Here is a 23,354-nt window from a genome sequence, read left to right on the forward strand (position 1 = left end):
CATGTGAATTGGGACAGACAGACAGAAGTCTGACCTCCATCTCCTCCGTCAATCCCATAGACAGTCAAGGGAAGCTGCACACGCGTCTACAGCTCAATACAAACGGCGGACAGGGGACCCAGGTCTGGTTATCATTGGTGGCCTCAGTGGCTGTACTCCCAACAAACTAGCAGTTCTTCCCAAATAGCCCTTCGGATGGAATAGATGAAGGCGATAGCATGTTCACATCCCCTGCTACTTTTATGCCCTGGGCGGCAGTGGACACGGCAGCGGAGGGGCTTCTGATATGGGTGACAGAGTGTGCAGTACTTCATGTAGCCAACATGGCGACTACTCATCTTGTATCTTATATATCTAGTCACATAACCATGTGGATTCGTGATTTACACTCTCCCCCTTGTCAAATCCGTGGAGAGCGGTATATCAATATATCCTTAGTGCGACCTCTAGATAGAAAATACCACAAATTCAACATGGCCAAGAACCTCCTACCACCTTGAGAAAGGGGCACAGGGCATTTCCCAATCTCCACAGACCCAGTAATGTCACCCAATAGGTTCCATCATATGATCGCAGGAAAGCTCCATAGTCTGACGAGAGATCAGCCGGTGTTACCTGTAGTCATGGACCCCTCTGATTGTACCAGTCTACAGTAATTCACTGCCCTTAGGCCAGATTCAATCAGGCATATGATGAGTGCATCTGTGTACCCATGTTACAGGAGCAAGCCCTGGCCCGAACACAGGTCCAATCAGGCATATGACTGGTGCATCTGTGTGCCCATGTTACATCATATAGCTGGGGGGGGGGGCTAAGCTCACAACTCCTCGTAAGGCCAAGTACACACGCGCAATGCTCAGATCACAATACCGGGCCTGGCCATCGGGTCTCCTGACCCGAACTATTGGCTTCATTACATTATATGAGGCAGGTAACTCCTGTCTCTCATCACCAGTCAATGCAGATGTTACTAACGAAGGACGTCTTACTTTTAAGCTGTGTGAACACGACCCTATACTGATTAGCTATAAACGGTGTCGCAATGAAGGGACACAGTTGGGATATGCTGAAAACAGCTGGACCCCCAAATACACTAGACTAATGCCTGAAGACTGCCAGGCCTGTATATGCCAGCGTAGCTTATTTTCTTTACTACTGAACCTCACTATTCTTTTGGCTGCTGGGGAAAAGAAAAAAACAAGTCTTTAAATATTTCAGTATGTGTCCCAGGAGATCAGCCGTGCCCCCTCTCACTGTCCTGTATTTGGCCATAACCAGTATGGGGCAGGCAGCCTCAGTCTGGTGATATTTCTAAATGCCCCCCTATTAAATAAAGTGGTCACAGAGGTCCCTAATGTTCCTCTAAAGGAGAAGACTTTCCAGCAAGAAAGTTGGGTGCAAACTTCCGAATTATGGATCCCACAAGACTATGCGATGCGCCGCACTGTAAAAGAGTGAGATCTCATGCTCCGCACTAACCCGGCGCTGCCACATCAACATTAGTGCGGTCACTGCTTAGTAAAGGACGTGCAGCGCTCTGCCGGTGCAAGAGCGAGATGTCAAGAGGACGGCCACAGGGGGATGTGGGATCCTGCAATCCACAGCTCGAAACTTCGGACACAAGGTTTGCTAGGAAGTTTCTTCTTTTTGTGCACGTTAAGAACCTTTTTCAACCTTTTTTTTTTTTTTTTTTTTTTTAAATCACTAAACTACCCCCGAGTCATGTCCAAATTGACAACCATGTGGTATACGGGCATTACAAACCCTAAAACCTGAAGGAGAGGTACGTGGATCACTGGGTCAACCCCAACAGAGCCCTTAATATTGGTGTCTGTGTGAAACAACCATAATATACACAGTCATGTGTCATACACAGGACAATATAAATTACCAGTTTAGTCAGTGACCAATGAAGACGTATAAAATGCCATTACCTTCCGAGACATCGTCTTCCACCGCTCCCTTCACCTGAGAAAAACACCATTGAATATCATTGCCTCCGCCAGCTCCTGGGGGAAAGAAGGAAACAGGTAATTAGGATGAGGATAGTCACAGATATCTGACTCCAGTCTCCTGGCTGTGGACGTCTGTTCACACTGACTACAAATTGCACACAATACAGAATTAGCTCTATTTCCTTCTGTTATATTGGCTATGAAGTTAAGGAGACCAGTGCGATCCCATCGGCAGGGCTGTGGAGTCGGAGCCCATTTTGGTGGAGTTGGAGTCATGGAAATTGAGGAGTCGGGAGGTTTGGCTTACTGACTCCATAGCCCTGGTATGAGGGAGTCGGAGCTGGTGTCATGGAAATTGAGGAGTTGGAATTGGAGTCGGAGGTTTGGCTTACCGACTCCACAGCCCTGCGGTGGGTCCAGATTGGGGTAAACACAAAATTCCCACCTCCCATATTCAGCCGAACATCTCCTGACACTGTAGATTATTGGCAATGTCCTTCAATATAGCGGTTGGAGCTTCCACATGATGGCCACTCCGTTCGGTCCTTTTCTGGTCAAACGTGAGAATAAAGTAAACCACTGGACACCAAGACTAATGAACAAGCGAACACGGAGGGTCGCCAGTGCCTAATGAATGAGTGGCCAAAGTATTAACCCACCATCATTAACATAGGTCTCTACGGTGGAGAGGTGCACCAGGCACAGAGGACGACGGATATTTTTCAGACAATGGACCTCAGTCCGTGACACTCTATTATGTGGTGGGCAATCAACAGCAGATGTCTCGTTGTCTGGTCAAGGTGGGGTGTGGGGAGAACAAAGACTTTGTCCATCAAACTAAGAAAAAAAAAGAAAAAAAAAAAAAAAGAAAGGGGGTCTTCTGGCCAACCTGATTAACCATCTCAGGGTTATAGCTGGTACTCAGTTTCTTTTTTTTTTCTAGTCTATGAAGGCTTGTTATCCATCCCGGATCTAGGGCCAGAAGACAACTTTCATTGTGTTACACCAAAAGCAGAAAGTAACATTGCATATGTGACCACATGATTGTACAGCTCAGCGAGACTACGGTTTCTCGGGAGCCACGCTCACAATCGGCGGATACGTACGTCCTCACAACTGTGTGCAGAAGTTATAGCCATCAGCGCCATTCACCCTGTAATGTGGAAGTTAGCAGTGCCGGCCCAACCCTTTAAAAATCCCAATCTGCTGGAGATTAGGTCTCAGATTATAAAGGACTTTCCCGGTAGTCGTATACGACCAGGACAGGTTATACATAAGCGATGCAGAGGGTTATCTTGCTCCATCTGACGGCTGGTATCATGCAATCAACATATTCTAATTCATAGGACAGCACCATGCAGAAGGGACAAGTGCTGGATGACCCCTTTATATTGTATGCAACCAAATATCACCCTAAAAAAAGGCACATGGCTTTAATGCAACAGCAAGTAGCACACTTGTGTTCGGTTGCCAGACTTACATGAGGCTAAAGTCTCTGTGTCACATTAATGAAATAATGACCACACAACGGCCCTGCAACGCAGATCTACAGTAAACCATGCCAAAAGAGCCAGTATAAAAGCTAGCGGCTAGCCAGATATCCTGATGTCTATGGAACCTTACAGCAGGGCCAAACTACAATAATTAGCCAAAGGTAGGAGACGGCCAAGGGTAGAACAATAACTGGGACACCCACTGTACATAATTATATAGAAAGAGAGAATCGATTTATATATGCACGGTTAGAATTTGCCCAGGACAGGCTGGCATCAAAGCGGCAACTAGGACAGGCTGGCATCAAAGCGCAACCAGGACAGGCTGGCATGAAGCAAATGTAGCTACAATAATGCTTGAAAGTGGCCATAAAAAAAGTGAAGTAACGATTTAACGCAACAGTAAAATCTGAACAGACACGGCATAAACCTGCGCCAACACAAGGCTATAAACCACATAGATTAAGAGCATGCGATGGGCACACCTCAATTTTAATAAACCTCGTTGAAGCCATTACACGAGCTCCGGGCAATCTGCGGAAACGTCTCATGAATGCCATTACTAAAGCGCAGCAGGGAAGAAGTCGGAATATGACGGGCAGGGGGCCTTGCGCTCCCACCAGATACACTACCCAGAAACACAGCTCGCGGGGAAAACTTCAGAAACATGGATTGCGTCTGGGAACACGGCTGCCATTCACAGAAATCCTGGACCGCCCTCGCCATAAACAGTTCCTAGTTCCGCTGACACAGGAAGGAGCCGTGTCTCAATCTCCCCAACCCTCGGGTGTGGGGGGGGGGGATGCATGCAGGCACTGAACACTGCCATGTAATAACATGCCTGCCACATCTAGTGCCCAGGAGGAGCAATGAAAGAAATATGTTGTCCAGCTAATGGAGGGTTAATTGACTCCCCCATCCCCCTCCATGACTGATGTGCTTTGTCAGGATGCTGCTGGGGGAGAGACTGTGGAGGGCAACAAACACAATGTGCAAATAAAGGCAGGCCCTCCCTGCAGGAAGATGATGGAGGGCTGGTGGCAGCAGGCGTCCGGTCCTGGTCCTGAGGAGGTTGTGTGTATGATAGCCGCGATATGGACGGGAAAGTCCTGCTCCTGGAAAATGAGCTGCGGCTTCAGGTCCCATTCAGACATCAGTGAATAACGTACGTGTTCTGTCCATGGTTTTTACAGATTGAACACGTGACGATTATAGTCTATGGGCCTGTTCACATGTCATGTTCTTTGGGGACATTGTGTCTGGCAAAAAAAAAAAAAAAAAAAAACCCAGACATGTCCGTCTTTAATCAGTCACCCACACAAGTTTATGGGTCTGAGAAATCATGGACAACACACACGTGGCATCCGTGTACAATGCGTGTGCTGTCCGTGATCAACAAAGGAGACGCTTTATTTATCCACACGTGAATCACGAATGGTAAAAACTGGTCTCTGGAGCAAGCGCCAACGGCCCCGGGTCCTTTCCTTTTTTGCATCGCCTCCGCAGGGCCGTCAGTCCACAGTCTAGCAGAAACGCCTCCGCAGGGCCGTCAGTCCACAGTCTAGCAGAAACGCCTCCGCAGGGCCGTCAGTCCACAGTCTAGCAGAAACGCCTCCGCAGGGCCGTCAGTCCACAGTCTAGCAGAAACGCCTCCGCAGGGCCGTCAGTCCACAGTCTAGCAGAAACGCCTCCGCAGGGCCGTCAGTCCACAGTCTAGCAGAAACGCCTCCGCAGGGCCGTCAGTCCACAGTCTAGCAGAAACGCCTCCGCAGGGCCGTCAGTCCACAGTCTAGCAGAAACGCCTCCGCAGGGCCGTCAGTCCACAGTCTAGCAGAAACGCCTCCGCAGGGCCGTCAGTCCATAGTCTAGCAGAAACGCCTCCGCAGGGCCGTCAGTCCACAGTCTAGCAGAAACGCCTCCGCAGGGCCGTCAGTCCACAGTCTAGCAGAAACGCCTCCGCCGAGCCGTCAGTCAACAGTCTAGCAGAAACGTCTCCGCCGAACCGTCAGTCCACAGTCTAGCAGAAAGGCCTCCGCAGGGCCGTCAGTCCACAGTCTAGCAGAAACGCCTCCGCCGCGCCGTCAGTCCACAGTCTAGCAGAAACGCCTCCGCCGAGCCGTCAGTCAACAGTCTAGCAGAAACGTCTCCGCCGAGCCGTCAGTCCACAGTCTAGCAGAAAGGCCTCCGCAGGGCCGTCAGTCCACAGTCTAGCAGAAACGCCTCCGCCGCGCCGTCAGTCCACAGTCTAGCAGAAACGCCTCCGCCGGGCCGTCAGTCCACAGTCTAGCAGAAACGCCTCCGCCGGGTCGTCAGTCCACAGTCTAGCAGAAACGCCTCCGCCGGGCCGTCAGTCCACAGTCTAGCAGAAATTCCTCCGCCGGGCCGTCAGTCCACAGTCTAGCAGAAACGCCTCCGCCGGGTCGTCAGTCCACAGTCTAGCAGAAACGCCTCCGCCGGGCCGTCAGTCCACAGTCTAGAACACAAGTCAAATGGTGGCCTGCAGGGTACGTATATTTGGCCTGCGACGTTGGGTGGGACTCCGGAGTAAATTTGGTCTCCCACCTGGCATCGCACTTTCACCTATATCGGCATTCTAGATGCATTATGGAGTATGTAGCACTATGCAGGGCCCCATTATACCATATGGAGCACTACGTGGGCCCATCATACTGTATGGAGCACTACGTGGACCCATCATACTGTAGGGAGCACTATGAGGTGACAGTGTATGAGCACTTTTTGGGGCCATTAAAAAGCATATAGGGCTGTATGAGGATTCCAGTTAGAAAACCATACTGTGATTGGGTCACCATTCTTTGTCAGGGGAATTGAGGGGGGTACAGTAGGGTCATCAGTAGGGTACTGTGAAGAAATTCACTGTGGGGGGTATCATTGCGATTGGAGGCATTTTTGTTTGCATAATATTTTTTATCTGTATTACTAAACTTTTTAATCCTTTATTAGATATTTAAATTAGGCAATTGGGCCTTATGCTTTATACTGCTCTTACATAACACATTATTCCAACATTTTATTCTTAGATCTATTAATTGAAATTGTTTGTGGGACAACCCCTTTAAGTTTGCCTAATCAAAAAGTTCATCGTTATACTAGACACGTAAAAACTTCCTCAATGGTAGACTTTTTTTTTAATAAATATCAAGATTTGGGTTTGAATCCCCCAAGGACAACATCTGCAAGGAGTTTGTATGTTCTCCCCGTGTTTGCGTGGGTTTCCTCCCACATTCCAAAGACATACTGAGAGGGAATTTAGATTGTGAGCCCCATTGGGGACAGTGATGATAATGTGTGCAAATTGTAAAGCGCTGCGGATATGTTAGCGCTATATAAAAAAAATAAAGAAGATAAAGAAGGTCTCCGCCGACCCGCCAGTCCACAGTCCAGCAGAAACGTCTCCGCCGACCCGCCAGTCCACAGTCCAGCAGAAACGTCTCCGCCGACCCGCCAGTCCACAGTCCAGCAGAAACGTCTCCGCCGACCCTCCAGTCCACAGTCTAGCAGAAACGTCTCCGCCGTCCCGCCAGTCCACAGTCTAGCAGAAACGTCTCCGCCGTCCCGCCAGTCCACAGTCTAGCAGAAACGTCTCCGCCGTCCCGCCAGTCCACAGTCTAGCAGAAACGTCTCCGCCGTCCCGCCAGTCCACAGTCTAGCAGAAACGTCTCCGCCGTCCCGCCAGTCCACAGTCTAGCAGAAACGTCTCCGCCGTCCCGCCAGTCCACAGTCTAGCAGAAACGTCTCCGCCGTCCCGCCAGTCCACAGTCTAGCAGAAACGTCTCCGCCGTCCCGCCAGTCCACAGTCTAGCAGAAACGTCTCTGCCGTCCCGCCAGTCCACAGTCTAGCAGAAAGGTCTCCGCCGACCAGCCAGTCCAGTGTCTAGCAGAAACGTCTCCGCCGACCCGACAGTCCAGTGTCTAGCAAAAACGTCTCCGCCGACCCGACAGTCCAGTGTCTAGCAAAAACATCTCCGCCGACCTGCCAGTCCACGGTCTAGCAGAAATGTCTCCGCCGACACGCCAGTCCAGTCTAGCAGAAACGTGTCCGTCGACCCGCCAGTCCACAGTCTAGCAGAAACATCTCCGCCGACCCGTCAGTCCAGTCTAGCAGAAACGTCTCCGCCGACCCGTCAGTCCATAGTCTAGCAGAAACATCTCCGCCGACCCGTCAGTCCACAGTCTAGCAGAAACGCCTCCACCAGCCCATGAGTCCACAGTCTAAAGGACACTTTCCTTAAATTTGAAGATAAAAATATATCATTTGGCTACTAAAACACATTCATGAGCCTGATGCGCACTATTGTTATTTTGTCTGGCTAGACTGTAACGTTTGCTTTTGTCCTGTGGAGACTAGGATGTAGCAGAGCAGAGCCCTATGCAGTATGCTCTATATGACTGCATTGCTCAATGGAACGGACTTTCAGTTTCTCTATGACTTGGAGCCATACAGAGGACACATGGTCTTATAAACCACGGACCGGTCAGAGCTGTGCAGAGCCCAGGAGCCGTGCGGATAAACCACACATACAAGAGGCGAGATGTGAGGATAATGGGAGCGATGGCCTATAAACCATCTGGAACAACAACTCCTGAGAAACATGAAAGATGCAAACATTTCTTCTTACTTCTCTCTACTAACTACTGGGGTACAGACTGCTGGGACGTGTGGTTTGAAGCCATAATAATAATAATAATAAATTTTATTTTTATAGCGCCGACATATTCCGCAGCACTTTACATTTCAGAGGGGATTTGTACAGACAATAGACATTACAGCATAACAATAATCACATACAGTAGATTATAACAAATACCAAGAGGAGTGAGGGCCCTGCTCGCAAGCTTACAGTCTATGAGGAAAGAGGTAGACACGAAAGGTGGGTGGTAACAGTTGCCCTGATTGTATGGACCAGCCATAATGTTAAGTGTGTAACAGTACAGACACAGAGGGCTAATGGATGCATAAAGCATGTGGGAACATGATGCTGGGAACCTGGTTATGGTAAAATTTTTGGCTCTGCCACACAGGGATAGGTTAGGTTAATGTGTTGAGGCGATAGGCCAGTCTGAATAAATGCGTTTTCAGGACACGCTTAAAATTGTGGGGACTGGGGACTAATCGTATTGACCTGGGAAGTGCATTCCAAAGAATTGGCGCGGCACGTGTAAAGTCTTGGAGACGGGAGTGGAAGGTTCTGACTATTGAGGATACTAACCTCAGGTCATCAGCAGAACGGAGGGCGCGGGTAGGGTGGTATACTGAAACAAGGGAGGAGATGTAGGGTGGTGCTGAGCCATGGAGGGCTTTGTGGGTGAGGGTAATAAGTTTATACTGAATTCTGGAGTGGATGGGTAGCCAGTGTAATGACTGGCACAAGGTAGAGGCATCGGTGTAATGATTGGTGAGGAATATGATCCTGGCTGCAGCATTCAAGACAGATTGGAGAGGGGAGAGTTTTGTAAGAGGGAGACCGATTAGAAGAGAGTTACAATAGTCGAGACGAGAATGAATAAGAGAAACAGTAAGAGTTTTTGCAGAGTCAAAAGTAAGAAAAGGTCGAATTCTAGAAATGTTTTTGAGGTGCAGATGACAAGAGCGAGCCAGTGATCGAATGTGGGGGGCAAAGGAAAGCTCGGAATCAAGTATGACCCCAAGACAGCGGGCATGTTGCTGGGGAGTAATAGTGGAACCACAGACGGAAATGGCAATGTCGGGTGTAGGTACATTAGTAGCGGGAGGAAACACAAGGAGTTCAGTCTTTGATAGGTTCAGTTTCAGATATAGTGAGGACATGATATTAGACACAGCGTTTAGACAATCGCCAGTGTTTTCTAGAAAGGCTGGCGTGATGTCAGGAGAAGAAGCGTATAATTGGGTGTCATCAGCATAGAGATGGTACTGGAAACCAAATCTACTGATTGTTTGACCAATAGGGGCAGTGTACAAGGAGAAGAGGAGGGGGCCTAGAACCGATCCTTGAGGAACCCCAACAGTAAGAGGAAGGTGAGAGGAGGAGGAACCGGCAAAAGAAACAGTAAAGGAGCGGTCGGAGAGATAGGAGGAGAACCAGGAGAGAACGGTGTCCTTGAGGCCAATGGAATGGAGCATAGTGAGGAGGAGCTGATGATCCACAGTGTCGAATGCTGCAGAGAGATCCAGGAGAATTAGCATGGAGTAATGACCATTTGATTTAGCTGTTAGCAGATCATTAGAGACTTTAGTGAGGGCAGTTTCAGTGGAGTGTAAAGAGCGGAAACCGGATTGGAGAGGGTCGAGAACAGAGTTTTCTGAGAGATAGCGGATAAGACGGGAGTGGACCAGGCATTCCAGGAGTTTAGAGATGAAGGGAAGATTAGAGACAGGTCTATAGTTAGCGGCACAATTTTGGTCGAGGGATGGTTTTTTAAGTAGTGGATGTATGATGGCATGCTTAAATGAGGAGGGAAAAATACCAGAAGAGAGAGAGAGGTTAAATATTTTAGTTAGGTGAGGGGTGACAGCAGGGGAAAGGGACTGGAGGAGATGTGACGGAAATGGGTCACTGGTGCAAGTAGTTGGGCGAGAAGATGCAAGGAGCCTGCTTACTACTTCTTCTGTGACTGGTTCAAAATCAGAGAGTGAGTTAGATGCAGTGGGGGAGGGAGGACAGTGCATGGTATGAGGGGATTTGGAGATAATTTCCTGTCGGATCTGGTCAATTTTTTCTTTGAAGTAATTGGCCAGATCGTCAGCTCGGAGCTCAGTGGTTGGGGCCTGTACTCTTGGATTGAGTAGAGAATGAAAAGTGTCAAAGAGACGTTTCGGGTTATTGGACAGTGAGATGATGAGGGTGTTGAAATAGGTTTGTTTGGAGAGGTGAAGGGCAGTGTTGTATGTTCTAAGCATAAACTTAAAATGGATGAAATCTTCGTGTAGATTGGATTTTCTCCACAGACGTTCGGCGCACCTGGAGCACCGCTGCAGGAAACGTGTTTGCACCGTGTGCCAGGGTTGTCGCCGTCTGCGTTGTGGTGTTCTATTTATAGGGGGTGCAAATTCATCCAGGGCAGTTTGAAGTGTTTCATTGTAATGCTTCAAAGCAGAATCAGGACATGAGAGGGAGGAGATAGGGGCCAATGAAGACTGCAAGTTCTTCAGAAGTTTCTGGGTGTTAATGGCCTGTGTGTTTCTATAAGTCTGGACAGTGGGGGTGACCTGAGCAGCCTGGCAGTTCTTTATAGAGAATGAAAGAAGATTGTGGTCAGAGAGCGGGAGAGGGGAGTTTGCAAAATCATCCACTGCACAAAGCCGAGAGAAGACCAAGTCGAGGGAGTTTCCGTCTTCATGCGTTGGAGAATTAGTAAGCTGCGAAAGGCCAAATGAGGAGGTTAGAGATAAAAGGTGAGTAGCAGATGGGGAGAGGGGAAGAGCAATGGGGATGTTGAAATCTCCCATGATGAGGGTAGGGATGTCACAGGAGAGAAAATGTGGAAGCCAAGTGGCAAAATGATCCAGGAACTGATGGGAGGGGCCGGGAGGACGATATACCACCGCCACTCGCATGGAGAAGGGGGTGTAGAGTCTGACGGCATGGACCTCAAAAGAAGGGAAGACAAGTGAGGGTAGTTGAGGGATAACCTGAAAGGTACATTTTGGTGATAGGAGCAGACCAACGCCTCCACCAGCTCTATTGTCTGATCTTGGGGTATGAGAGAAGTGTAGCCCCCCGTATGAAAGAGCAGCAGCAGCGGTAGTATCTGACTGCTGGATCAAGGTTTCAGTAAGAGCCAGAAGGTTAAGAGAATTAGAAAGGAAGAAGTCATGAATGAAGGAGAGTTTGTTACACACTGAGCGAGAATTCCAAAGTGCACAATTAAGAGAGACAGATGGCATGCAGGGAATATTAATAAGATTAGAGGGGTTTCTGAGTGTAGCAGTGGGGGGGTTTGACTTTCTATAACATGGGGGACCAGGGATGGGAGCAATGTCTCCTGCAACTAGGAGAAGGAGGATAGAAAGAGTGAGCAGATGGTTAAGTGATTTGTGAGAGCGTCTCTGGTGTTGAATGGTGGGACTGGCTGGATCTGTGCAATTTAACAATGTGAAAAGAGCATGAGTGCTATACATAGGAGAGGAAAGGAGCGAGGGGCCAATATGGATGGAGTGTGGAGAGTTAATGCCAGGGCGGTGGATGTGTGTGAATGCAGCGGCCATCTGAACACCCACACGTGGTTTAATTGTGGCGTTCTTAAAGGGGATGTTAAGGATTTTCAAAGCAGCGATAAGAGCAGCTCAGCTTCATTGAAGTGAAGGAGGCAGAAATGCAATACCACACACAATCTGAATACATAAGTGGCGCTGTCTCTGCTGGAGAGTAATCTGGTAAATCCCCTACTGGTCGCAGTTTACATCATGCTACAGTTAATGAGGCCAGTGATTGGCTGCAGTTGTCACATGGATGTACGCGACGTCACTGCTGCCGGGAAGAGAGGATTTGCTTTTTTTACTTTTTTGAATCCCGTTTCCTTCTCTTAGGTTATGTGGCCACGATCAGGAATAGCAGCGTTGAATGCAGAGCTATACTCACCTTCTGTCGGCCCCCAGAGTCCTCCCGGTCGTCACTGGCGCTGGCGGCAACTTCCATTCCCAGGGATTCCTTGTGACAATGACCTCTGATGACGTAGCATCACGCGAGGCCGCTATGTCATCAAAGGTCATTCGCGCAATGCATCCCTGGGAATGGAAGTTGCCGCCAGCACCAAAGAAGACCGGGAGGACTCTGGGGGCCGACAGAAGGTGAGTATATCCCTATTTTTTAATTTAATTCTAATTTTTACAGGGATTTGGTAGCCAAGGCATGGAGGAGAGTCTCCTGTCCTTCCGACCCTGGGTACCATCCACACATGAAGCGCTCACTTCACGCATGGTGGGTACAGTCACATGCGTAAAGTGAGCGTTTCAATGCAATCCCATGGGTGTGGAATCGCCATGTTTCCGCAGAAATAATGGACATGCTGCGGATTTTACTGTTATGCGATTCCGCAGCGGTAAAATCCGCAGCATTGACACAGCAACTGCGGAATCCCATAGGATTGCATGGGGATGTGTTTTTAAGTGTTTCTGCGGCCGCAAAAATACGGCGGAAACGCTAAAAAAACGCAACATGGGCACAAAGCCTTAGTGTTTGTCAATACAGCTGCATGATTTGTGGCTGCTAGACAGGCTGAATACATGTGTGGAATTCCTAACAGGCAATCCCCGCATGTATTCAGCCTGTCCAGCAGTCGCAAATCATGCAGCTATATCGACAAACACTAAGTCTCCGAGAACGCCAAAACACTCAGCGTACACCCGATCATGCTCGGGAAAACTAGAGCAACGAGAATACGCGCTCATCACTATTTATAATAGAAAGCAGCCATGTTTTAACCTTATCTATGGTTTGCGCACTGGCAGTATGTACAGAAAAATTAAGAGAAAAAAGGCACAGCACAGCAGGCGATGGCGCAACTACAATAATCCAACACCGAGCCTTTCAGGGGGCAGAAAAAAGAACAGTGGTCCTGACACCAAGGAATAGTACTGCACTTGTATAATAGGGACACCTTATATAAGACAAAAAAAGGCAGCAGAGATATGGAGCTTAATTATACATATTATATACATACAGGACATGTGCTGTATACACCCCCCATACAGTGCGACACCATACAGACCCAGGAAGTACACTGCATACGCCCCCCATACAGTACAGACCCAGGACGCACACTGCATACGCCCCCCATACAGTACAGACCCAGGACGCACACTGCATACGCCCCCCATACAGAACAGACCCAGGACGCACACTGCATACGCCCCCATACAGTACAGACCCAGGACGTACACTGCATACGCCCCCATACAGTACAGACCCAGGACGCACACTGCATACGCCCCCAGACAGTACAGACCCAGGACGCACACTGCATACGCCCCCATACAGTACAGACCCAGGACGCGCACTGCATACGCCCCCATACAGTACAGACCCAGGACGCGCACTGCATACGCCCCCCCATACAGTACAGACCCAGGACGCACACTGCATACGCCCCCCATACAGTACAGACCCAGGACGCACACTGCATACGCCCCCATACAGTACAGACCCAGGACGTACACTGCATACGCCCCCATACAGTACAGACCCAGGACGTACACTGCATATGCCCCCATACAGTACAGACCCAGGACGTACACTGCATACGCCCCCATACAGTGCGACACCATACAGACCCAGGAAGTACACTGCATACGCCCCCCATACAGTACAGACCCAGGACGTACACTGCATACGCCCCCCATACAGTACAGACCCAGGACCTATACTGCATACGCCCCCATACAGTACAGACCCAGGACGTACACTGCATACGCCCCCATACAGTACAGACCCAGGACGTACACTGCATACGGCCCCATACAGTACAAACCCAGGACGTACACTGCATACGGCCCCATACAGTACAGACCCAGGACGTACACTGCATACGCCCCCATACAGTGCGACACCATACAGACCCAGGAAGTACACTGCATACGCCCCCCATACAGTACAGACCCAGGACGTACACTGCATACGCCCCCCATACAGTACAGACCCAGGACCTATACTGCATACGCCCCCATACAGTACAGACCCAGGACGTACACTGCATACGCCCCCCATACAGTACAGACCCAGGACGCGCACTGCATACGCCCCCCATACAGTACAGACCCAGGACGCGCACTGCATACGCCCCCCATACAGTACAGACCCAGGACGCACACTGCATACGCCCCCCATACAGTACAGACCCAGGACGCGCACTGCATACGCCCCCCATACAGTACAGACCCAGGACGCGCACTAAATACGCCCCCCATACAGTACAGACCCAGGACGCGCACTAAATACGCCCCCCATACAGTACAGACCCAGGACGCACACTGCATACGCCCCCCATACAGTACAGACCCAGGACGTACACTGCATACGCCCCCATACAGTACAGACCCAGGACGTACACTGCATACGCCCCCCATACAGTACAGACCCAGGACGTGCACTGCATATGCCCCCCATACAGTACAGACCCAGGACGCGCACTGCATACGCCCCCCATACAGTACAGACCCAGGACGCACACTGCATACGCCCCCCATACAGTACAGACCCAGGACCTATACTGCATACGCCCCCCCCCCCATACAGTACAGACCCAGGACCTACACTGCATACGCCCCCCCCATACAGTACAGACCCAGGACCTATACTGCATACGCCCCCCCCATACAGTACAGACCCAGGACCTATACTGCATACGCCCCCCCCATACAGTACAGACCCAGGACCTATACTGCATACGCCCCCCCATACAGTACAGACCCAGGACCTACAGTGCCTACAAGTAGTATTCAACCCCCTGCAGATTTAGCAGGTTTGATAAGATGCAAATAAGTTAGAGCCTTCAAACTTCACACAAGAGCAGGATTTATTAACAGATGCATAAATCTTACAAACCAAAAAGTTATGTTGCTCAGTTAAATTTTAATAAATTTTAAACATAAAAGTGTGGGTCAATTATTATTCAACCCCTAGGTTTAATATTTTGTGGAATAACCCTTGTTTGCAATTACAGCTAATAATCGTCTTTTATAAGACCTGATCAGACCGGCACAGGTCTCTGGAGTTATCTTGGCCCACTCCTCCATGCAGATCTTCTCCAAGTTATCTAGGTTCTTTGGGTGTCTCATGTGGACTTTAATCTTGAGCTCCTTCCACAAGTTTTCAATTGGGTTAAGGTCAGGAGACTGACTAGGCCACTCCAACACCTTGATTTTTTGCCTCTTGAACCAGGCCTTGGTTTTCTTGGCTGTGTGCTTTGGGTCGTTGTCTTGTTGGAAGATGAAATGACGACCCATCTTAAGATCCTTGATGGAGGAGCGGAGGTTCTTGGCCAAAATCTCCAGGTAGGTCGTGCTATCCATCTTCCCATGGATGCGGACCAGATGGCCAGGCCCCTTGGCTGAGAAACAGCCCCACAGCATGATGCTGCCACCACCATGCTTGACTGTAGGGATGGTATTCTTGGGGTCGTATGCAGTGCCATCCAGTCTCCAAACGTCACGTGTGTGGTTGGCACCAAAGATCTCGATCTTGGTCTCATCAGACCAGAGAACCTTGAACCAGTCTGTCTGAGTCCTCCAAGTGATCATGAGCAAACTGTAGACGAGCCTTGACATGACGCCTTGAAAGTAAAGGTACCTTACAGGCTCGTCTGGAACGGAGACCATTGCGGTGGAGTACGTTACTTATGGTATTGACTGAAACCAATGTCCCCACTGCCATGAGATCTTCCCGGAGCTCCTTCCTTGTTGTCCTTGGGTTAGCCTTGACTCTTCGGACAAGCCTGGCCTCGGCCTGGGAGGAAACTTTCAAAGGCTGTCCAGGCCGTGGAAGGCTAACAGAAGTTCCATAAGCCTTCCACTTCCGGATGATGCTCCCAACAGTGGAGACAGGTAGGCCCAACTCCTTGGAAAGGGTTTTGTACCCCTTGCCAGCCTTGTGACCCTCCACGATCTTGTCTCTGATGGCCTTGGAATGCTCCTTTGTCTTTCCCATGTTGACCATGTATGAGTGCTGTTCACAAGTTTGGGGAGGGTCTTAAATAGTCAGAAAAGGCTGGAAAAAGAGATAATTAATCCAAACATGTGAAGCTCATTGTTCTTTGTGCCTGAAATACTTCTTAATACTTTAGGGGAACCAAACAGAATTCTGGTGGTTTGAGGGGTTGAATAATAAATGACCCTCTGAATAAACTTTTCACAATTTAAAAAAAAATTAAACAAAGAAATAACATTCTTTTTTGCTGCAGTGCATTTCACACTTCCAGGCTGATCTACAGTCCAAATGTCACAATGCCAAGTTAATTCCGAATGTGTAAACCTGCTAAATCTGCAGGGGGTTGAATACTACTTGTAGGCACTGTATACTGCATACGCCCCCATACAGTACAGACCCAGGACGTGCACTGCATACGCCCCCCATACAGTACAGACCCAGGATCTATACTGCATACGCCCCCATACAGTACAGACCCAGGACCTATACTGCATACACCCCCATACAGCACAGGCGTAGGACGTATACTGCATACGCCCCCATACAGTACAGACCCAGGACCTATACTGCATACGCCCCCATACAGTACAGACCCAGGACCTATACTGCATACGCCCCCATACAGTACAGACCCAGGACGTGCACTGCATACGCCCCCCCATACAGTACAGACCCAGGACGTGCACTGCATACGCCCCCCATACAGTACAGACCCAGGACCTATACTGCATACGCCCCCATACAGTACAGACCCAGGACGTGCACTGCATACGCCCCCCATACAGTACAGACCCAGGACCTATACTGCATACGCCCCCATACAGTACAGACCCAGGACCTATACTGCATACACCCCCATACAGCACAGGCGTAGGACGTATACTGCATACGCCCCCATACAGTACAGACCCAGGACCTATACTGCATACGCCCCCATACAGTACAGACCCAGGACGTGCACTGCATACGCCCCCCCATACAGTACAGACCCAGGACGTACACTGCATACGCCCCCATACAGTACAGACCCAGGACGTACACTGCATACGCCCCCCATACAGTACAGACCCAGGACGTACACTGCATACGCCCCCCATACAGTACAGACCCAGGACGTACACTGCATACGCCCCCCCATACAGTACAGACCCAGGACGTGCACTGCATACGCCCCCCCATACAGTACAGACCCAGGACCTATACTGCATACGCCCCCCCCATACAGTACAGACCCAGGACCTATACTGCATACACCCCCATACAGCACAGGCGTAGGACGTATACTGCATACGCCCCCATACAGCACAGGCGTAGGACGTATACTGCATACGCCCCCATACAGTACAGACCCAGGACGTGCACTGCATACGCCCCCCCATACAGTACAGACCCAGGACGTGCACTGCATACGCCCCCATACAGTACAGACCCAGGACCTATACTGCATACGCCCCCATACAGTACAGACCCAGGACCTATACTGCATACACCCCCATACAGCACAGGCGTAGGACGTATACTGCATACGCCCCCATACAGTACAGACCCAGGACGTACACTGCATACGCCCCCCCATACAGTACAGACCCAGGACGTGCACTGCATACGCCCCCCATACAGTACAGACCCAGGACCTATACTGCATACGCCCCCATACAGTACAGACCCAGGACCTATACTGCATACACCCCCATACAGCACAGGCGTAGGACGTATACTGCATACGCCCCCATACAGTACAGACCCAGGACGTGCACTGCATACGCCCCCCATACAGTACAGACCCAGGACGTGCACTGCATACGCCCCCCATACAGTACAGACCCAGGACCTATACTGCATACGCCCCCATACAGTACAGACCCAGGACCTATACTGCATACACCCCCATACAGCACAGGCGTAGGACGTATACTGCATACGCCCCCATACAGTACAGACCCAGGACCTATACTGCATACGCCCCCATACAGTACAGACCCAGGACGTACACTGCATACGCCCCCCCATACAGTACAGACCCAGGACGTGCACTGCATACGCCCCCCATACAGTACAGACCCAGGACCTATACTGCATACGCCCCCATACAGTACAGACCCAGGACCTATACTGCATACACCCCCATACAGCACAGGCGTAGGACGTATACTGCATACGCCCCCATACAGTACAGACCCAGGACGTGCACTGCATACGCCCCCCATACAGTACAGACCCAGGACGTGCACTGCATACGCCCCCCATACAGTACAGACCCAGGACCTATACTGCATACGCCCCCATACAGTACAGACCCAGGACCTATACTGCATACACCCCCATACAGCACAGGCGTAGGACGTATACTGCATACGCCCCCATACAGTACAGACCCAGGACCTATACTGCATACGCCCCCATACAGTACAGACCCAGGACGTGCACTGCATACGCCCCCCCATACAGTACAGACCCAGGACGTACACTGCATACGCCCCCATACAGTACAGACCCAGGACGTACACTGCATACGCCCCCCATACAGTACAGACCCAGGACGTACACTGCATACGCCCCCCATACAGTACAGACCCAGGACGTACACTGCATACGCCCCCCCATACAGTACAGACCCAGGACGTGCACTGCATACGCCCCCCATACAGTACAGACCCAGGACCTATACTGCATACGCCCCCATACAGTACAGACCCAGGACCTATACTGCATACACCCCCATACAGCACAGGCGTAGGACGTATACTGCATACGCCCCCATACAGTACAGACCCAGGACGTGCACTGTATACGCCCCCCCATACAGTACAGACCCAGGACGTGCACTGCATACGCCCCCATACAGTACAGACCCAGGACGTGCACTGCATACGCCCCCCATACAGTACAGACCCAGGACGTGCACTGCATACGCCCCCCATACAGTACAGACCCAGGACGTGCACTGCATACGCCCCCATACAGTACAGACCCAGGACGTGCACTGCATACGCCCCCCATACAGTACAGACCCAGGACCTATACTGCATACGCCCCCATACAGTACAGACCCAGGACCTATACTGCATACACCCCCATACAGCACAGACGTAGGACGTATACTGCATACGCCCCCATACAGTACGGCTATAGGATGTATTCTTTATACACCCCCATACAGCACAGATCTAGGATGCATACTGTATACACATCCATACAGCACAGATATAGGATATAAACACCCCAGACAGTACAGATCTAGGATGCATACTGTATACACCCCCCCATACAGTCCAGATATAGGATGCATACTGTATACACCACCATACAGTCCAGATGGATGTACACTGTATACACCTCAGATATAGGATGTATACACCCCCAGACAGTACAGGTTTAGGATGTATACTGTATACACCCCCATACAGTACACATATATACACACCCATACAAACACAGGACACTTATGTATGTATGCATACAAACCTACATATTACAGATACATTAAGTATACATACACAGCCATATAGTTCAGGCCATGGATGCTCACACCTAAAAAAAAAAGACATATACTGTGTGTATATACACAGAACTCTATAGTGACACGTAATATATTTAAAGGGAACCTGACAGTGGACACATGCTGTCCTAACCGTGAGCAAGGTGGGTCCCTGGCAGCTTGTCTCCGCCCGCTGCCAATGACTGACATGTATCTCCATATACAAGCATGCAGGGAGAGACCTGTCACTCACAGGGAACGGGCGATGAGATGCCTCCAGAGACACACCTGTCCGGTATGTCCATATATGTGTATACACAGAACCATAATGACAATACTCATGTAATATTTTTATGCACATAACATGTAACTAAATACACGTGCAATTTATCTGTCCTGCGTGTATGGATGGTGTACACCACACACACACTAAAATAGTGCGCAGAAATATGCAGCACCCCCAGTCTCCTGGCCAACGCGACCCTCTGTAACTGTGGCCTTGTGCCGTCATCATGCCAGGTCGACTAATCAGAAGGAGCGCCTCAGATGCCGGGAGGATCACAGGTTACAGACATGGCTGGTGTGATGTGCATATATATATACACTCTGTGTGTGAGATTGTGTGTACACGGCATTACACGACCCAGCGTGTGTGTGTGTGCACTGTACATACATGCAGTGAGAGATATACATGTATAAACACACTGCACTGACATGTATGACTGGTAGATGTACTTGTATGAACATGCATATATGAGCGTATATATACACGCGTGCGCATTGTGAATGTACAGGTGTGAATATATATTTACCACGGTGCAGCACAGCTACGATATATATGGACAGTACACAAAGATGATAGAATATATACAAACACATCCACGACCCCTGCACAGGAGACCCCCTCACTGCACAGGAGACCCCCCCCCCTCACTGCACAGGAGACCCCCCCCCCCTCACTGCACAGGAGACCCCCCCCCCCCTCCCTGCACAGGAGACCCCCCCCCCTCCATGCACAGGAGACCCCCCCCTCCATGCACAGGAGACCCCCCCCCCCCTCCATGCACAGGAGACCCCCCCCCTCACTGCACAGGAGACCCCCCCCCCCTCCATGCACAGGAGACCCCCCCCCCCTCCATGCACAGGAGACCCCCCCCCCCTCCATGCACAGGAGACCCCCCCCCCCCTCACTGCACAGGAGACCCCCCCCCCCCCTCACTGCACAGGAGACCCCCCCCCTCACTGCACAGGAGACCCCCCCTCACTGCACAGGAGACCCCCCCTCACTGCACAGGAGACCCCCCCTCACTGCACAGGAGACCCCCCCTCACTGCACAGGAGACCCCCCCTCACTGCACAGGAGACCCCCCCTCACTGCACAGGAGACCCCCCCTCACTGCACAGGAGACCCCCCTCACTGCACAGAAGATCCCCCCTCACTGCACAGAAGATCCCCCCTCACTGCACAGAAGATCCCCCCCTCACTGCACAGGAGACCCCCCCTCACTGCACAGGAGACCCCCTCACTGCACAGGAGACCCCCTCACTGCACAGGAGACCCCCCTCACTGCACAGAAGATCCCCCCTCACTGCACAGGAGACCCCCCCTCACTGCACAGGAGACCCCCCTCACTGCACAGGAGACCCCCTCACTGCACAGAAGATCCCCCCTCACTGCACAGAAGATCCCCCCTCACTGCACAGAAGATCCCCCCTCACTGCACAGGAGACCCCCCCTCACTGCACAGGAGACCCCCTCACTGCACAGGAGACCCCCTCACTGCACAGGAGACCCCCCTCACTGCACAGAAGATCCCCCCTCACTGCACAGGAGACCCCCCCTCACTGCACAGGAGACCCCCCCTCACTGCACAGGAGACCCCCCTCACTGCACAGGAGACCCCCCTCACTGCACAGGAGACCCCCCCTCACTGCACAGGAGACCCCCCTCACTGCACAGGAGACCCCCTATCAGCTGCACACATCCCTCCGCCGGTCACACACACATCCCCGGCTCCCTCACTCTCGCCCTCCCGGCACACATTGCCCCGCCATTATCCCCAGCCTGTGCTTCTCTCTCACCCGCCATGCTGCCCCCTGGCCGCTGCTGGTCCCGGGCTCCGGATGGAGGCGGATACCGGGGAGGCCGCTGCCCGGGGCGGGAGGACCGGACTCTGAGGCCGTGGCTTCAAGATGGAGGCCGCAAGCACGGTGACGTCACTGGGCAAGGACCGGGGGCGGGGCTGCGCGGGGCGGGGGAAAAGGCGTGCGTGACGGCGGGAGATACGTCATAGCGGGAAGAAGAGGGGGGAGACCGGCTGTGGGGAGATGATGGGCTGTGGGGAGATGATGGGCTGTGAGGAGATGATGGGCTGTGAGGAGATGATGGGCTGTGAGGAGATGATGGGCTGTGGGGAGATGATGGGCTGTGAGGAGATGATGGCTGTGGGGAGATGATGGGCTGTGGGGAGATGATGGGCTGTGGGGAGATGATGGGCTGTGGGGAGATGATGGGCTGTGAGGAGATGATGGGCTGTGAGGAGATGATGGGCTGTGGGGAGATGATGGGCTGTGAGGAGATGATGGCCTGTGGGGAGATGATGGGCTGTGGGGAGATGATGGGCTGTGGGGAGATGATGGCCTGTGGGGAGATGATGGGCTGTGGGGAGATGATGGGCTGTGAGGAGATGATGGGCTGTGAGGAGATGATGGGCTGTGAGGAGATGATGGGCTGTGGGGAGATGATGGGCTGTGAGGAGATGATGGCTGTGGGGAGATGATGGGCTGTGGGGAGATGATGGGCTGTGGGGAGATGATGGGCTGTGGGGAGATGATGGGCTGTGGGGAGATGATGGGCTGTGAGGAGATGATGGGCTGTGAGGAGATGATGGGCTGTGGGGAGATGATGGGCTGTGAGGAGATGATGGGCTGTGGGGAGATGATGGGCTGTGGGGAGATGATGGGCTGTGGGGAGATGATGGCCTGTGGGGAGATGATGGGCTGTGGGGAGATGATGGGCTGTGAGGAGATGATGGGCTGTGGGGAGATGATGGGCTGTGGGGAGATGATGGGCTGTGAGGAGATGATGGCCTGTGGGGAGATGATGGGCTGTGAGGAGATGATGGCCTGTGGGGAGATGATGGGCTGTGAGGAGATGATGGCCTGTGCTGTGAGGAGATGATGGGCTGTGGGGAGATGATGGGCTGTGAGGAGATGATGGGCTGTGGGGAGATGATGGGCTGTGAGGAGATGATGGGCTGTGAGGAGATGATGGGCTGTGGGGAGATGATGGGCTGTGGGGAGATGATGGGCTGTGAGGAGATGATGGGCTGTGAGGAGATGATGATGGCTGTGAGGAGATGATGGGCTGTGGGGAGATGATGGGCTGTGAGGAGATGATGGGCTGTGAGGAGATGATGGGCTGTGAGGAGATGATGGGCTGTGGGGAGATGATGGGCTGTGGGGAGATGATGGGCTGTGAGGAGATGATGAGCTGTGAGGAGATGATGATGGGCTGTGAGGAGATGATGGGCTGTGAGGAGATGATGGGCTGTGAGGAGATGATGGCCTGTGCTGTGAGGAGATGATGGCGTGTGCTTGAGGAGATGATGGGCTGTGAGGAGATGATGGGCTGTGAGGAGATGATGGGCTGTGAGGAGATGATGAGCTATGAGGAGATGATGGGCTGTGAGGAGATGATGGCTGTGAGGAGATGATGGCCTGTGCTGTGAGGAGATGATGGGCTGTGAGGAGATGATGGGCTGTGAGGAGATGATGGGCTGTG

The 23,354-nt window shown here is 51.5% G+C and overlaps 1 protein-coding gene across 2 annotated transcripts in view; it reads right to left on the reverse strand.

Moving 5' to 3' along the window:
• Positions 1 to 21,846, reverse strand: part of PPP2R2A (protein phosphatase 2 regulatory subunit Balpha) — a 37,463-nt gene extending 15,617 nt beyond the window's left edge. The window contains exons 1-2 of one of the 2 annotated variants that reach the window (XM_073557141.1): positions 21,653 to 21,846; positions 1,935 to 2,009 (exon numbers count right to left, since the gene is read on the reverse strand). In XM_073557141.1, coding sequence (XP_073413242.1) covers positions 1,935 to 2,009; positions 21,653 to 21,659 — 82 coding nt within the window. In that variant the 5' untranslated portion in view covers positions 21,660 to 21,846. Of the gene's footprint in view, positions 1 to 1,934; positions 2,010 to 4,080; positions 4,133 to 21,652 lie in introns of those variants that run through there. The other variant, XM_073557140.1, reaches the window with a different exon arrangement.
• Positions 21,847 to 23,354: the final 1,508 nt, after the last annotated feature.

Source organism: Dendrobates tinctorius, unplaced genomic scaffold (genome assembly GCF_039654945.1).
Source record: "Dendrobates tinctorius isolate UK_male_01 unplaced genomic scaffold, ASM3965494v1 ptg000245l, whole genome shotgun sequence".
Taxonomy (NCBI): domain Eukaryota; kingdom Metazoa; phylum Chordata; class Amphibia; order Anura; family Dendrobatidae; genus Dendrobates; species Dendrobates tinctorius.